The sequence below is a fragment of the Styela clava genome, chromosome 7, assembly GCF_964204865.1.
Source record: "Styela clava chromosome 7, kaStyClav1.hap1.2, whole genome shotgun sequence".
Lineage (NCBI taxonomy): Eukaryota > Metazoa > Chordata > Ascidiacea > Stolidobranchia > Styelidae > Styela > Styela clava.
In genome coordinates, this window is record NC_135256.1 from 5,259,291 (window position 1) to 5,276,520 (window position 17,230).

Consider the following 17,230-nt stretch of genomic DNA (forward strand, 5'->3'; position numbering starts at 1 on the left):
ATAAAACAGATATCTATTGATTTGAGTTTAATTTTTTATATTAGGCATACAACATTAATCGGCATACTTTATTTATCTGAACACGCGCCTGAAGATTGAAATATTTGGGTTTTACTTATATTTGATGTATTTATTCATGTGTTGTATTGGGTGGTAACTGACTCAGATGACCGTAAATGGTCGTATCGTTACCTCCCAATCATACCGAAAACTTTTGTTTCAATTATTTTGTTGTCATTATATTTTATATTATGTGTTTTCTGGTTGACGAAATAATAAATTCTCTCTCTAAATGACATAATATATATATATATATATATATATATATATATATATATATATATATATATATATGTATTTGAAATTGTCTGGCTTTCAATGCAAAGTTTTTTTTATTCGTGTTTTGGTAAATGCGCAAGTCGACCGGGAATCACGCCGGGAATATTTTTATTTACTAAACAAGTTGTGTCGTATTAAGGTGGATTATAGAGTTCCCTACCCCGGGGCTGAAACTCTTCGGAGTGCCTGTTACGTGACCAATTTATAATTGAAAGAAAATTACCTAGTTTCAGGCGCACAAATAAATAAATAAAAACTGAGACAGGGAAATTACCCTGGTCCCTACACGTAGCATTCTCTGCATACGTTCGATTACATCAGCTGATCTTTCCGAAATGCCTTGTCATGTTTATGTCTCGTGCAAGTCTTGTGATTGCAGATCAATAGATTGCTGCGCGAGATCTCGTGGTATTGGAATGTGTAGTTTGTTTATGAAGATTGTGAGACGTGGCTTTTTTGCTTTTTCAAGTATAAAGGTTGCAGTAAATTCTTGCAAAGGCAGTTGTGAAATGGAAACAGAAGGGTAATTGATTTGTACAGTATAGAAAACTCAAATTTCTGACTTCTGAGATGTGAATACTGCAGTCCTGACATACCACATACCGGTACCGTACCCTACCGGAAATTGCGGCAGCTGTTTGCTATAAACAGGAAGAATGCTACTAATCAGAAACTCTGTGTAGTAGGCTTATCAGGGCAGTAGCATGGAATATAGGCTATTGGTTCTTGGAGATTTTCATATATTACAGTATTAGTACAGCAGTAGGTCATATTACTGTATTATGGCAGTACACAGTATACTGATATTTCATTGTATGCTGCTGTATTTTGTATTTCATTTAAGGTTAAGTATGAGTAACTAGACCTATTGTTGACTTTCAGGGGCTGTACGACTTATTTGACCATGATAAATTTACATCCAATTCCATACTACTGTACTAGCCAAATCCATTTGGCAAATGAATGGAAATAAATTAGCTCTGTAATTTTTTTCTGTTTTTATTAGGTCAGTAGGTGTGGAATTCTATAACGTCTAAACGTGGTATCAACTGTATGAATGTTTCATTATTTTATTCATTGCAACATTGGTATAAGGATATAACTTGAAAATTTGTAGAATATACGAAATGATATATTCTTTTTACTGTTTTAGGCCCATAAATAAACATGTGCTGCATAGGTTTGTACTTAATTTGTTGTCTCATTTACAGAAATATTATTTATCAAAGTATTAAACTTGAATAACAATAATGTCGTTCTGTATACCTCGGGCATCTGGACCTTCTGCTGTGGCTTGTGTCGATATTTTAGACAAAACTGGTCTTGACAGCACATTTTTCCGCATTTTCTATCCGACAAAAAAATATGCCCTCCTTGGATGAACGAAACATATTTGAATGGATTTGCTGGACTTCTTGGTGGTGGCTGTGCTTCAAAAATTATGAAATGCTTCCTAAAATCCAAACTTGTTCCTGTGCGTTGGAATGGACCACTTGAAATGCCAATGAACATCTCACAATTGCCAGTAATTGTTGTATCTCATGGACTCGGGCTGTCAAAAAATGCATATACTTTTCTTTCGAGTGAAATTGCATCTCGTGGATTCCTTGTTGCGGCAGTCGATCATAAAGACAAATCTGCTTCAGCATCAGTTTACCTTGAAAAAGAATCTGATGGTGAATATAAAGAAAAGTCTGTGGAATTTCAGCACATTGAGATGCAAACGCCTGAAGAGCAGGCATTGAGATATCAGCAAATCACTCAGAGAGTTAATGATATCTCAAAACTTATCGATTGCGTGGAACAACTAAACAATGGTACGTTAAACAACGTCCTGTCCGAAAATATCGATTTGTCTGTTTTTAAAGATAAACTTGATGTGAAGAAATGTGCAATCATTGGTCATTCTTTTGGAGGTGGAACCACAATTGCAGCATTAGAGAAAGAAAGTCGAATCAAAGTGTCAGTGGCAATGGACGCTTGGTTATATCCCCTGGAACAAAAGTACTACAAGATACCTATAAACCAACCACTGCTTTATATCAATGCAGATGGTTACATCGACAAAAAAGAAGTTTTACGAATGCGAAGACTCGATGCTGATGTCACAGGCATTGATGCGGAAAGGAAAATGGTCACGCTTCGTGGAGCGGTTCACATGACCTACACCGATATGGGCTTTTTCCCTCGAATATCCTGCATTGCCAAAATGATCGGAATGAGAGGCCCAACCGACCCTGAAATCACAAATGAAATGAACTTGAAGTTACTTCTTGGTTTCATCGGGAAACATTTGGATCTTCCATGTGCCAAAGAAGTTGAAACAATTGTTTCAGAAAATTCAGATTTATGCATGATGGGAACAAATGTTGAAGTTGAAGATCAAGAAATCAAAGAAGCGAAGTTTTCATCCCCTGACATCGGCTCTGTGGCAGAAAAAGAACTAAATGTCAAGTTATAAGATGGTGATCTCATTAATCTCAGAAGTTTTTTCAATACTCCAAAATAGTGGTTCCCAACCTTTTATGGCTCGTGGCCCCTCTGCGAAGAATTTTCGCACTCATGGGCATGGCCCCCCTGTTTATCATTCTACTGGGATTTATATTGTTATTTTGATTTTTGGATTCCAATCTCTTTATGTTCAAACAATTCATGCTCAACAAAGTGGAAATATCCCACGAAATAACCTTATCAAGCAATGAAACTGAGAAGATTGGAGTTTTCTTGTAAAGAGAGAAGTAAAATCAGTTTTGCACCTAGCATTGTGGCCTCCTTCTACTGCTCTGTGTCCCCCAGTTGGGAACCACTGCCCTTAAACTTAAGTATGAATTGGACTTCTTTAAAATTAGTTATGACAGAGAATTTTGTAGGCTATACGATTTAGAGCGAAATATGGTATATTAACCATATATTTAACATAAGAGCAGCTGGTTCCACACAGCAGTATAAACAATTATGAAAGGTGGTTGTAGAAGACAGTTTCTTATATTAATTGTATAAATCACAATTTAAATATGTGGTTCAAAAAATCGAAAATCTGACTCTGATTTATCAACACCTCAGGGAAAAGCATAACTACCTAGTTTTACTTAGTACGCACATGTACATTTTAAAATTTGATTATTACTTTTCCATTATGTACCAGTAATACCAAATTTTTACTTTGAATTTTTCTTCTCTTTTACTTTTCATTGAATCTATTTTACTCTATGAAGATTGAAGTCTTCAGAAAGAAATTAACTTATTGAACTAAGTTATGTTTTAATTGTTAAATTTGAACAATCTATGTCCATGTATCTGAAATAACTGAGTACCAGTAATACCAAATTTTTACTTTGAATTTTTCTTCTCTTTTACTTTTCATTGAACCTATTTTACTCTATGAAGATTGAAGTCTTCAGAAAGGAATTAACTTATTGAACTAAGTTATGTTTTAATTGTTAAATTTGAACAATCTATGTCCATGTATCTGAAATAACTGATTAAATATTCCCATACCCCACTTGGACTAGAAAAGAGACAAAGTCAATGGTTCACCATATGATTAAGTAGACTCATCAAGTCATCAACTTTCCTATTCTATGTGGTACACATTATTATTATTCTGCAAAGCAAGTTAACGATTTATTATTTTTGCAAAGTTCCTAGATCCTTCAAACTACTTGATTAACCCCTGAACCCCATACAGGATTAATTTTTACAAAATATTATTATTTTTTTCCGTATTATTGTGAAATTTTTTATTTGAATTTTGTATTAACCTCAACTTGATTATGCTTGCCATTTTACAAACATGTTTCTTATTATGGTTTGTTCTTGCCTACACTGGCCTTTTGATCTTTGTAACGAAAATTTAAAAAAATCAAGATGGTGACATTATATAGTACGAGGCAATGGAGCAATCTTACCAAACTTTGTGCATTTCTTGGTTTTCAGAATGATGCTTTGTCGCCTAAATGCACTTTAACATTTTGCATGCATTTTTTTCAACAATTTTACATGAAGCAGTATATTATATGCACTTCTTATTATTGAAAACAGTTGTCTTGAAATACTTAGCTTTTTTTGTATTTGTATTTTTATTATTTTTCCATCATCATTTACAATGTAAATAAACGAAACAAGAACGGTATAAAACATTGCCGGTGAGAGTCACTGCATTTGTATAGTTTAAGGTTTTGGCATAAAATATTTTTAGTTTCCGTTGTCAAAATGGTGTTCTGAAAATATATCTGACCATGCAAGGAAATATTTAAATTGCTTCACATAATAAGGCACGACTTCTGTTATGGGGATAAATGTCCCTGTTCCTTGTGTGCGGTGATGTCACATTTTTGCTGCAGTTACGTCACGTTCTGTTTGTTATGATTTATGGACATAAATAAATCCCAACTGTAGGGATTTACAAGCAAGCAAGTTGGTGCAATGCAGTATGTCCCCCCCAATAGCTTTTTTCCATTTTAATTGAGTAAGATCATTCATAGTCATAAGTCCAAGTCCATGCTTCCGAAAACAAAACAATATAACTAATCCAATACCCGACTTGGAATGGTACGGTAACCGGACGAGAGGCCGTGGTTCGGCATATGGATAAGCCGTCTTATCGGTTTTTCCTCTCCCCCGGGATAAATATGTAAATCCTATCCTATCCTATAGTAACTCGGGCCTCCCTTGCGCAAGGTTGTGTAAACGGTATTCATAAAAACCAAATATTTACGTGTATTGATAACGTGCAAATTTTCAGCCACAAGTTTGGACGTCAGCGCCCGTATATGCCAGCTCATTCGAGATGCTCGACGAGATATATTATAATTACGCCACGCCCAATCTTATTAATTGGAGTGCATGCCATTTAAATTTTAAACAAATGAACATTGTGACTTAATGAACGCGGCCGATATCGCATGTGGCTATGTCTTGGTGAAATAAGTACTTGCGGCTAACTTAAGTTTGCGTCTGCAGTCCGTAATAACAACCCACAAAAATGGAGGAAACCATTTTGAATTGCACAATACAAGGTTCGCGAGTAAACACAATAGGCTTCTTATTTAACGCCATTCAAACCCGTGAAGAATGCTCACGTATCACAGAAAATCCTGGCTCCTCGTCGTTGCCATTAATCGCGGGTGTCGGCTACGAGATTGGTTTGTTCCCTGGTCAATTTTTTTGTGCAGATTTGCTGAATGACAGGCGATTGTTGGGTCATGTGATTAGGCCGCCTTATCAGCCCGATGTAGAGTCGCCATTTGCTTGCTTTGTTAATGATTTATATGAAGTATGTCTTACGTCAATGAGTGAAATTTAGGTCGCAACTGAGGAACGTTGGGGCATAGTCTGCAATTTTTGTGCTATGAAAATCTCAAAGCTGAATGTTTCTAGCTAGCATGCGGTAAAAAAAGTAGAGTAGAAAATAAAGAAGGGGTAACCAAAATACCTAGTTGAATTCAGTAAACTCACCAGTGTTCTTTCGATTGGACCTGAATCGTAATTTTTGTTTAGCAAAGTAAATCTGCGACTCGTTAATTAGACAAAGGGTACTGGACCTGACCAAAAAGGTAGATATCAGTAGTAGATGACTAAAAAGGTAGGTATCAGTAGTAAATAACTAAAAAGGTAGGTAACAGTAGTAGATGACTAAAAAGGTAGGTATCAGTAGAAAATAACTAAATAGGTAGATAACAGTAGTAGATGACTAAAAAGGTAGGGTTAGGGTTACTGATAACCTAACCCTACCTTTTTAGTCAATGTAACATGTGATACCTACCCTTTTAGTCATTTACTACTGATACCTAGCTTTTTAGTCGGGTCCAAGGGTACTCCCGTAGTGTGCGGGCCAGGTTACCGTTAGGGCATAATTTTATTACGATTTTCCTTATTTTAATTCTATTACGTGTTCGGGACTGTCTTTGTTAGCCAAGTGAATATTATATCCCCTGCCCATAGGTTTCAGTCCCTTTATACAACTTGACGTAAAGTATACGAACAAAATTAGTTACCGTCATATTGGTACATACACTTCTTGAGCGCCCATGGTGATGTAATGGCTAGTTGTTGAGGAAAATGCTGTTATGTGAAAACGGGTTTATACGAGAATGTGGTGCTACTGATTTAAATGTATGCGAGATGAAAAGAGTGTGTATTCGAGAAAACCTATTCCGGCAAAACTACATTTTCATAGGTGCCCCTGAAAGTTCATTTTCGCATAACTTCATTGTCGCAAAAACATCTCACAAATTTTTACATGTACATTGAGAGAATCACCTTAATTCTTTTTAAATGTTGGTTTGGGAAAATGGAGGGAGGGGATTTCCCCCAAATCGTTTTTTTTTGGTGATATAAAACAGCGTAAAACTTTCAGTATAACTTAGGCTGGGGATGTTTTTAGTGTTTTTGATATTCCAGAGATGTATTCCTTGCATTCTATATCAAGAACCTTTAAGAAATTAAAATGAAATCAATTTAAATAAATTTTAAGCGACTAATAAGACTCTAACTATAGTTCTTTTGAAATCACGAAACCGCTATATGTAGCCTATGTATTCACCCATCGTTCACTCATTGTAATGTATGTCACTTTTCTTCAGTTTTGGCGTGTAAACAATCAGAAAATAATAATTAACTGAAAACCAGAAACAAAAATTGTGTTACACAGTGTAATTCGTCCGGCCCGCCCACTTCCCATTAAAATAAGAAAGTTTAATTGCAGAAATCTGCTCATGTAATTAACTTTATTTGTTTACACAATATTTTGCCACGCCCAAAATTAGGCGCTCCAGAAGTACATGTACCAATATGGCGGTAACATATTTTGTCCGCCTACTTTACATCAAGTTGTATAAAGGGACTAAAACCTATAGTACATACACTTGGCTAACACAGACTCGTAATAGAACTAAAATAAGGAAAATCGGAATAAAATTATGGCCTAACCCAGGGTGGTCCAAGGTTGTCGGCTCCGCGGGTCACAAATTTATTTATTTATTGTTCGCGGGCCACAATAGTGCCAAGAATAGGTAAACAGTACAATACAAAACGAACACTTTTATTGTGCAAACACATAGTTATCAGACATAGCCATCCCAGGCTAATAGAATCCGCATTCGATTTTTATTTTCTTTGATGCCTATATTGTTAGCATATATTCCCGACCAAAACGATAGAAAGCCAGATAATAATTTAGACTGCCAAGCACATCATTCAACTTCGCTATTTGCCTCAGCTAGCCATAACACTAGTCAATTCAGTGACATAAGTGATGTAACAACCTGTCAAAAAGATTTTTTTGATTAATTTGATTACAGAACAACACGAAATGGGATTTATTGATTACTCTCCGAATGTGACGCGGGCCACAGATAATGAAGCAGTGGGCCACACGTGGCCCGCGGGCCTGGGTTTGGACCACCCTGGTCTAACCCTAACCGGGTACACCCACTGCGAGAGTGCCCAAAATTGTAATCGATTATATCCTATTTATTGATTCTGTATTACATTAGCGGGTATACGGACCAGGATTGCGTGCAGCCAGTCAAAAAAGAGCAATTGCCGGGCTTGTCCATGGGACAGCACACATTTGTATTTTCCATGGGACACGAAAACCGTATAATTATTGGAGAAATGATGGTAAAACATTTCGTTATGGATTTCGTGTCTATATATTTGAGCATAGTTCTCTAGTTAGTTATAGAGAGCAAAACATATTCAGCATTAACAATATACTTCGTGAAGGGGCTGATTGACACATTTATATTAGTTATGAATATAAAGTTAACAAAGTCCGTAAATGTTGTTGTTTTGCATGTCTCTTCGTACATGTAGTCCTATTTAGTAGACGCTAAACCTAAATTTAACTGTTTTTACTGAATTTTATTCCAATTGGAATCCTATGTGACGGGACAGGCATAATTGCTACGGGATGGGAAATGGGACAGAAAAATATGTCTCATGGACAAGCCTGGCAATTGCATTCAACGTAAATACGCGACCAATATAATTAATATTTATTTTATGCCAACTACAATTCCAGGGATTACAATTTAATCATGTAGAATTGTAAATTGATTGAATATATATTATATTTTATTTCACAATGGTCTGGAAGATATTCGCAGCGGTAATTTCAATTAACTCTTTTAACTCTGACGTCTCTGAGCGAAGTCACTCCTCGCCCTGAGGGTTCGCACCGCCGTATCGGCAGGACAATAAAATAATTCGAATATTAGTTATTTTTTTATAACTTTTGACCAATTAGGGATAGTGTATTGACGGACATTTCAAACAGAGGTAAATTTTATCGCGCAGTCAGTAAAATGTTACATTTCAAAATAAATTTCGTCACAAAGTTTGAAAATTAATTTTGATCCAACTAACTGGCTTGTAAGTGAGTAATGACTAAAAATCTTGTCTTTTTGTGCAGAATATACTACCAGTGTTACCTGTTTACAGGCTTTTAGTTGATATTTGAATTATTTGCGTAACTATTTCATAACTGAAATTATAAAAAATCAAACAATTCGCTAGCCGCGACGTACTGATTACTTAGCTACGCAAACAGCAACCACATGACTGGCGTGACGTGGACGTTTCTACGTACCAACGTGACTATAAACCAAGGTACAGTCGAGATGTATTGCGTGGTGTAAGATAACATTTACGGAATAGCTTGTGATCACGTTCTCAGTAGAACATCAGTCGCCGAATTTCGATAAAACTGTAATAAGTCTCAAATGACGTTTTTCGTGGGATTTTGCGAGGGTATACCAAACCGCGAAATATTCCAAGCCTTTGGCATTTTTTAAACTTGTCTAATACGATATACGTCACTATGATTGCCTATAGTGTAGTGCCATAAGGGCCGCCGCCCCTGGCAGCACGTTGTAGAGGTGAATTGGTTGCTTGGTTTGGTGATTTAAATAATAATACGAACATTTCACTCTTACTTGACCTCTAATAAATTTATTCTCATGTATAACAACATCTAGAATTTGTTTAGCTCCCGAATTATTTTTGAAGTTAGGTATAAGAGGCGCCATTATCAAAAACATGCCCTGTGTAACAGAAACAATGATAGTCACAATGATATGTTTTGCTTATCTCATCGAGCAACGTATTCAAGTGAGACCACGCGCTACTACAGATAGAGCAGACATGAGCAAAGTGCGGCCCGCGGGCCGAATCCGGCCCGCTGGGTAATTCAATCTGGCTCGCTTGATGCCGCCACAACCAAACTGAAACCAAATTTTGATGTTTTAGTTAAAAATAGCCTAATGAATATATTGAGATTGCTGTTAAATTTAGATTTGGCGCGAGGTTTATTGTTTTACACTGTTGCTTTTGTAACACTGTAAACATTGTTCATAAAATGTAACTCTTCACGTCATACTTACATGGCCCGCCAGTCTAGGTGGGCAAAATTTTAGACCCCTAATCCCAAAACCGTGCCCACCCCTGAGATAGAGTATGCGCAGTAGCTCGCTTCGTTCTGGTTTTTCAGTGCACCTTGTGTATGATCTTTTGCTAAGAAAGACTAGACGACTACTCCGATTTTGAGTTACTGCTCTGCCGTAACTGAAATAATTCTTTCATTCAAAATGGCATTTTCACAAAATATTTCATGCGACCTTCGGAATCTTCGTGTCGGGGTGTATGTGGCCCGTTGAAATTAGCGTTTTTTTCTTCAAATAGTGCTTTTTTAATATATGGTCGTTGTTCAATATCGTGGTGTTAGCAATGTTATACGTCCACATCCATTAGAGCGAACTCTCTGACAGATAGATAGCGACAGATAGATTTTAAGTTTGATCAACTGCAAAGAATGTATCGAAACACATTACTTGGTAATTATTACAACAGCAAGGTATTTCGCTCACAAAAAAATCAAAACGGACAGCAAGCAGGTTCACGAAATTTCAAATAACTCTAAATTTTTAATTCAACCTAACACAATATCAAATTGCATCTATGTACGTGATAGTTCAAGGCATCTCAATGATTCTTCTAATCAATTTATTGAGAAAATTTTACTTTATACAAACTCATTTTTAATAGCATGCTTAATAAACAATGGCCAAACAAATATTGACTGAGACAAGATCTTTCGTAATACCTGAGATTGCAAGAGCCATTATGATCAGCGCTAGAAGCTGGTTTTAAGGGAGATATGGCATTAATTTCAGAGAATTCTAGAGTTTAGCTAAGTCTTTTAGTTCTTACTTCTATAGTCAGTTTCAAAACATTTATAATAGACTTTTGATTCCTTTATTTAAATATATTCCATTCTGAAGTAATAAAACAAAATTTCAGGCGATTTGAATACATATGAATGAGCGATTGTTTTTTACTGATTAGATAAAGTATACGTGAATCAACTCAGAATTGACTGGCTCGCGCACGGGCTATCATTGAATATATAAAAGCTACTGAAATTAGTCAGAAGTATGGTGATGCATTACGCATGGGAAAATGCCGATTCGGTAAAACAGTTAATCGGTTATTTATTGCGCAAAACCGAAAATGAAGTCGTAAATTAAACTGAAAATCTCTGTGCGTATCGCACCCGTAATCAGGTTTACAGTGTACAACAATAAAGTTACACTAATCGTTTTTCGCTTTTATACTTGCAATGATTAAAGATGATATTCGCATCCACGGGGGCCTCCAGGGGTTGATTTCTTATATATTTTTTTTTTTTTCATAATTTTCACCGAACTACTTATCGTTTTGCCCATATTTTGCTGCATTGCCATGTGATTTTACCACCAATTGATTCCAGCTCAAAGAAACGTTTTAACATAGAATATATCTTTCGCTCATATTTATTTATCTGTGCATTTTTTTTTCATCATGTTCTGTTTAGACTTTTTAATGGATGCCACTTCTCGATAACTAGTATGTTTTCCGCTTCTCCCTGAAATGCAATTCTTTATATATAACTTATTGTAAATTGTATGTCGCGAGTGCCTTTTCAGCATGGTGAAGAAATAAACTACTGATTACTGTTTTTTTTTTGTCCAGTAACAGCTATTCAGTAATGTTTGCGTAGTTAGTAATACCGCGTAGTTTAGTCATGATTTCAACGCTTCGACGGTGCTGCGGATGTGAGCAGTGGGAACCAGCAGACGTTGAAGTTGACTATCAAGATCTAAATCGTAGAGACCGTCAAGGTGAGAAGATGATTTCTGGTACTGCCAAAGTATGTAAACCAAAATAGCGGACACCGAAACGTAGTATGTGTACCAGGTTAGGGTTAGGCCATAATACCACAGGAGTCACTTGGCTAGTCCCCGAACTCGTAATAGAACTAAAATAGGAAAAATGAAAAAAAAAAAAAATGATGGCCTAATCAACCTGTTTCACATATCCCGTTCCGGTGTCCGCCATCTTGGTTTACATACTTTGGGAGTACCGATTTCTGTTAGTTTAACAACAACAACGTCTCGAAGTAACAACAGCAATTGTTTATACACCGGGTTTTACGACTTTCATACCGAGCCTACTCGGACCATATCAAACTGATATCAAAGAAACGGAATTACTTTGCTTCGGCACACCAACAATTGCATACGACTACCCAACATCAGCCAGGGTACAATGAATTTATTAATCAATAAAATTCCGTTACTTCCAAAATTGGCCGCTTTACAAGGCGTTGTTCGGGGCGAAATGCGCTGATAAGCGTCGGTATAAAAAATCTACTCAAATATGGTTTAAGCCAGCAATCTAACTCAGTGGTTCTCGAACTTTTTAAGTCGCACCCCACCTCAAAAATAACTGGCTAACAATAAGCCACAAATAACAGATAGTAAGGCGAAAGTATGTTTCATTCAAAAACATGTTTAAAATCAGATTAGATCGTAAAAATGATAACTAATCGATAGTTTTCTGATTTGTACCTTTTTCAGGGGAAAGATATTTGATAAAATATCAAATTCTCACGAAGGACACGTGGGTGATTACAATCTATTCATTGGAAGATACGACCAATGCATGTCTGCGATTCGTCAATAGCGGATACAGATGCATCGAGAGTGGTGTTCCAAATTACAATGCTCAGTTGCCTCATGGGTTAACATGCACTACCAACATTGTGCCCCATGTGCCCGATGAGAACACCATTACTATCCGGCCACCAGATGGAAAAGAACTTCGATTTGAAGATTTGCAAAAGCTTCATTGGATTGAGCATAAAGTAGAGATATTGGCCTCGGAAATAGGGAGACAAAATCTAGAGCTTCGTATCAAATGTGGTGACGAAATCCTTCAAAAAGAACCATTTAGTATGATGGTAGAGGAAGGTCAAGTATACGGAGGTAAGCCTGAAATACAAAAAATAACAGTCATCTGTTTAGATCAGCGGTTCTCAACGTTAGAGGTTCACGAGGAGATTTCCAGGGATACTTGAATGGCAGCTGAGTTTTCATGTGTTGCTATTTTTAATGTCATTTACTATCAGAGGAAAGTGATGTGAAATCCACAGCTTTGCAGCCAAACTGGGAAATCTCATAAGTCAATGTGCTGTGTGCTCCTCGAATTGAGGACCTTATTCGCAATAAACAGGAACCGTGTTAACGCTAATGCTCTGTATAAATGAAATAAATACTTTTGTTAAATATCATTCAAAACAGCGGTTCCCAACTTTTCTGGCGGACCGGTAAAATTAAATAAAATGTACTCGCGGACCGGCAAAAAAAGAGTGGATTAGAAAATATTAACATATATTTTTGCGAAGTGTAGGACAATGTCGCGCACTTGAAAACATTTCACATGAATAAAATAATGCGCCGGCTAAAAATTGAAATAAGTAGATCAAACTTTGTCCAGAAGAAGACTTATTCTCCTCGTTCTTGTTAAAAAATATCAAGATGCTTTGTTGGTTAACTGATCTCATATTAATCCTTCTGCAGTTAATCAACGTATCAAACAAAATGAATTTACAAAAAAATGTCAAATTCGTCTGTAACTTGGGAAAGATCTCTGCGGCCCATACTTTTGTTACGCGTCTTGTGACAACCTGCAGGGTAACAAGCTCATATTTTACTGAATGTCAAAGCGAAGCCCTGAAATATTATACTGTCCATGAGTGTTTTCTGGTATGAACAAAGAAATATTCAAACCTTTAACCTTTGCTTAAATGTCCATATTAAGCAGAAAAAGCATGCAGAACAGAAAAAAACACGTGTGCTGATCTGTGGCTTTCTGAATCTTGTGAGATTTGACGGACCGTTCTCGATGAATCGGAACCGAAAACGAAAAGTGTGATTACGCGGCGCCAAGACGTCGTCGGGCTATTAATACCGCAAATAGCAATATTTTGGGGGTTCGTGCATTTTCCTGTAAATGCCCTTCATTAGTAAACACGATAAATAACATTTAATAATTTTCAAAAAAAACCTTTATAAATAAATTGTTCCTCTTTTTGAATACTCGCATTTTTCATCAAAATTTTTTATCGGTTTAACAGATGCTTTATGATTCCATGCTAAATGAATTACAATTTACAAGAAATTGAGAACAAGTTGAATATACGTGAATTGAACGTAAATACCCAAAATGAAGAAATGTAAATATCCAAAATGAAGAAATGTAAATATCCAAAATGAAGAAATGTAAATATCCAAAATGAAGAAATGTAAATATCCAAAATAAAGGGGGCTGGATCAAATGTAACAAATATTTTTATTATTTTTATTTAGCTTTACGCCCCCTTAAAAAATTGTCTACACTCCCTTGGGGGCGCGCCCCACAGTTTGAGAACCACTATAATAAAGGGTAATCTAATATTTTTTAACAAACAATTATAAAAAGTGCTGAGCTTGGCTTGTCAGAAGTGTATATAGAAGTGCTAATCGCTATTTCATTATTATTTATTCAGCTACATCGGTACAGCAGCCTCAGACCAGGCAAGTCAATAGACCAAAAGCTCTGCCTTTGAAGCCCGGTTAGTATTTTTTCAAATATTGACGGACGCTACCGTATTATTTCTCAGTTCAGCATATTCTACATATAGGTAGACTTGGGTAGATCGGAATTGCAATTAAAACAAAATTAAATTAAATAATTGAAACGAATATTTTATTCTATCATTTAACATACACAAAAGGGTGGCGGCTTTATATAGGGTTATGTTTTATGTTTAAAATGTATGTTTATTGGTTTCAAAATCGAATGAATAATTATGAATTGAAAATAATAATTTCGCGGTTACGAGACAACCTACAAAGTACACAACACACGACTGTGTAACGTAGAAGAATATGACGGTTACTGCAGTCTAAATACCATGAAATGTAACAATAAAATAAAAAAGTTCAGTAATCTTACCTACAGCACATGGTTATTAGAAGAAATCTAATAACTGATATGGTTGGTTAGAACACGTTTTCTCGCTACGTAATTGTATCATCGTATATTTACAAATCAAATAGCATTCATAAGGTAGGATTTACATATTTATCCCGAAGGAGAAGAAAGCCGAAAAAACGGCAAACCACGGACTTCATTTACCAGTCCATGTCGGGTATGGGATTAGTCAGCCAGTACTTTGTTTTTGTGTGCTGACTCCATACTTTTACTACAGGCGAGCCTGAACTTCGTGTTCTTCTGGCCAGATATGACGTGGAAAACTATTGGCCCCTACTGGAAAAGGCTGGCATCACAACGGTGCAACAACTTGAGCCTTTGAATAAACAAAGGTTGAGAGATTTGGGCGTATCGCATTTGGGCGACAGAATTAAACTCATGAGAGCGGTGAATAACTCCAAATCTGCTTTTGTCAATGTCAGTTACAAACCAGAAAGAAAAGGTAAGGCGACTTTTTGCATCCAAATCTTATATTCAGCTAAGTGTTTCTCGAATTGGGAAGTACCGGACCACGGAGGTGATTTTAAGTTTTACGGGTGTATGACACCATTTCGCGGTTAAGAATTGGGTGGACGATTGAGATTGAAAGATTGAGGCACTTCTTTCAATAATTTATAAAATTTCATACATTGTCACGAGTTGTTGACACAAATTAGTTCTTGCCATAGAACTAATTACGAAATAAGCACATTGGAAGACACTGACAATGCCTGAAATATAATTATGCGTATAATTTAGCACAGGGGCGTGCAACTTTTATCAAAGGAGGGCCAGGTACAAGTAACTGAGTGAAGTCGCGGGCCGCACCAACTTTGAACGAATTCAGTGAGAAACACGCTTTTATGACATTGTGTATTTTCCAACAGGATTTTGCTATCTAGTTATACTAATATGACAGTGGTACTCAGGTACTGGTATAGACTTCGCGACGCTGAGAAATTAAATATGCTTGCAAGTGTTAGATTATTTAAAAAAGTTTCGCGGGCACACCATTCAAAATTGGCACTTCTTCGCGGGCCACACAAATTTTATTTGCGAGCCGCAGTTTGCAAACCCCTGATTTAGCACATCAAATCTCATTTATTTGAGGGTGACAGTCTAACGAGACTGAAATAACAATACCTTCCAATGCGTATACTGTTGCGAGTGCTCATGAGGTATGTGTACTAAAATGGTGCACAACCTGAACATAGTATGTGCACCAGGTTAGGGTTCAGGTTGTGCGTCATCTTGGTACACATACTTTTGGAGCACACTGTTGCGTAGCAAAGCTATGGACACCATAGTCAACGATCAACAACAAAATTATTAAATTTTTTTTATTTATTTTAGCACCATCTAACATGGAAGAATTTTTAAATAAGATTGCCCTGAACAATTTGAATTACCTATTCATAAAGGAAAAAATAACGTATGACGTGTTGATCGACATGAACGAAGAAGATCTAAAAGAAATTGGGGTCAAAGAAATAGACCGGAAGGTCATAGTTCAAGCAGCCAAAGAAATACCTGGCTATGTTTACACGGAAGATTTTAATGAGGGAATATATGATGAATTGATTGATTAGGGTTAGTAATGGTTCGAATTTCCGGGGCAATCTGCATGAGCGTTAGCGTTTTTTTTTAACACCCATTAGATTTAAGTTGTTATAGTATTTGGCCAGTGATTTCAAACTGGAAAGATGCGAGTGGGATCCAACGAAATAACCGTGTGCCGTAAATTTATCAAAAATTTGAAAGCATTTGTAAAAATTTGAGAACACACCCCGTCACGCTTTAAAATGAGAAAATCAGTAATTATGCAGTTAGAGCTGGTATTGATTTTGAAATTTGAATTTCCAGAGCGATTTGCATTTTAAATTTTAATAACTAGCGGTAGGCAATGTCTTTTTAAAAACGGTAGGTCCATACGTATTAGTGGTTGTATGTATCTTGTTCCGAGTAACATTGAGAAGCGCTCCTATAAAAAATATATTTTGTTCATTGATTGGAGAATTGAATATAATTAATATTCAGCATATATTCAAATTCTGCATAAATGATTTTTACATCATGAATTTTCTACTTCATTAGGCTGCATGATATAAAAAACTATGCAAGTTGAATTCACTTATATTTTTATCTATGCATATTTACATATTTAGAACCGTCAATTCCTATCTCGTATTCATAATGTTGCGGAATTTACAAAGTGATTAATACAAGTAAATATATGATTTGAGATTGGGTTTGTTTATAAATGTCTAGCAGGCTTAAACAGGTTGAGCTTTTTATACACGGAGGGTTTTAGCATTTAGCAGAATAAAAACGTTCGCGACTCGTTTATCTCAAAGCATTGTCACAAGAAGTCTTTTCGAAGTGAAAGACGATAATACCATGAGGACCATTTAGTGGTGTTACTACGATTGCCCTCGCGATGTTTTTTATGAAAGATGGAACTGCGAACGCCTCAAATAGTCAATATTTCCAACCCTGGATAACACTCACTACGTATACAGCAGTGGTTCCCAAAAACCGCAGCCCGTGGGCCAAT

General features: G+C 36.2%; 2 protein-coding genes across 2 annotated transcripts; both read left to right on the forward strand.

Moving 5' to 3' along the window:
* Nucleotides 1–1,717: 1,717 nt before the first annotated feature.
* Nucleotides 1,718–2,800, forward strand: LOC120328399 (platelet-activating factor acetylhydrolase-like). The gene has a single exon (XM_078114369.1). It carries the CDS (start codon nt 1,718–1,720, stop codon nt 2,798–2,800), a length of 1,083 nt encoding a protein of 360 aa, XP_077970495.1.
* An 8,563-nt stretch (nt 2,801–11,363) lies between these two features.
* On the forward strand, nt 11,364–16,892 carry LOC120328489 (uncharacterized). Its single transcript, XM_039394997.2, has 5 exons — nt 11,364–11,501; nt 12,240–12,647; nt 14,210–14,275; nt 14,915–15,139; nt 16,030–16,892. The coding sequence occupies exons 1-5, from the start codon at nt 11,405–11,407 to the stop codon at nt 16,263–16,265; spliced, it is 1,032 nt and encodes a 343-aa protein (XP_039250931.2). The 5' UTR covers nt 11,364–11,404; the 3' UTR covers nt 16,266–16,892.
* The last annotated feature ends 338 nt before the right edge of the window (nt 16,893–17,230 follow it).

Bases quoted from the DNA above. Each gene is read 5' to 3' on its own strand.
- LOC120328399 (XM_078114369.1), top strand. From the start codon at position 1,718: ATGAACGAAACATATTTGAATGGATTTGCTGGACTTCTTGGTGGTGGC.
- LOC120328489 (XM_039394997.2), top strand. From the start codon at position 11,405: ATGATTTCAACGCTTCGACGGTGCTGCGGATGTGAGCAGTGGGAACCA. The intron at 11,502-12,239 runs GTGAGAAGATGA...TACCTTTTTCAG, and splicing joins AAATCGTAGAGACCGTCAAG to GGGAAAGATATTTGATAAAA. The intron at 14,276-14,914 runs GTTAGTATTTTT...CTTTTACTACAG, and splicing joins AGCTCTGCCTTTGAAGCCCG to GCGAGCCTGAACTTCGTGTT.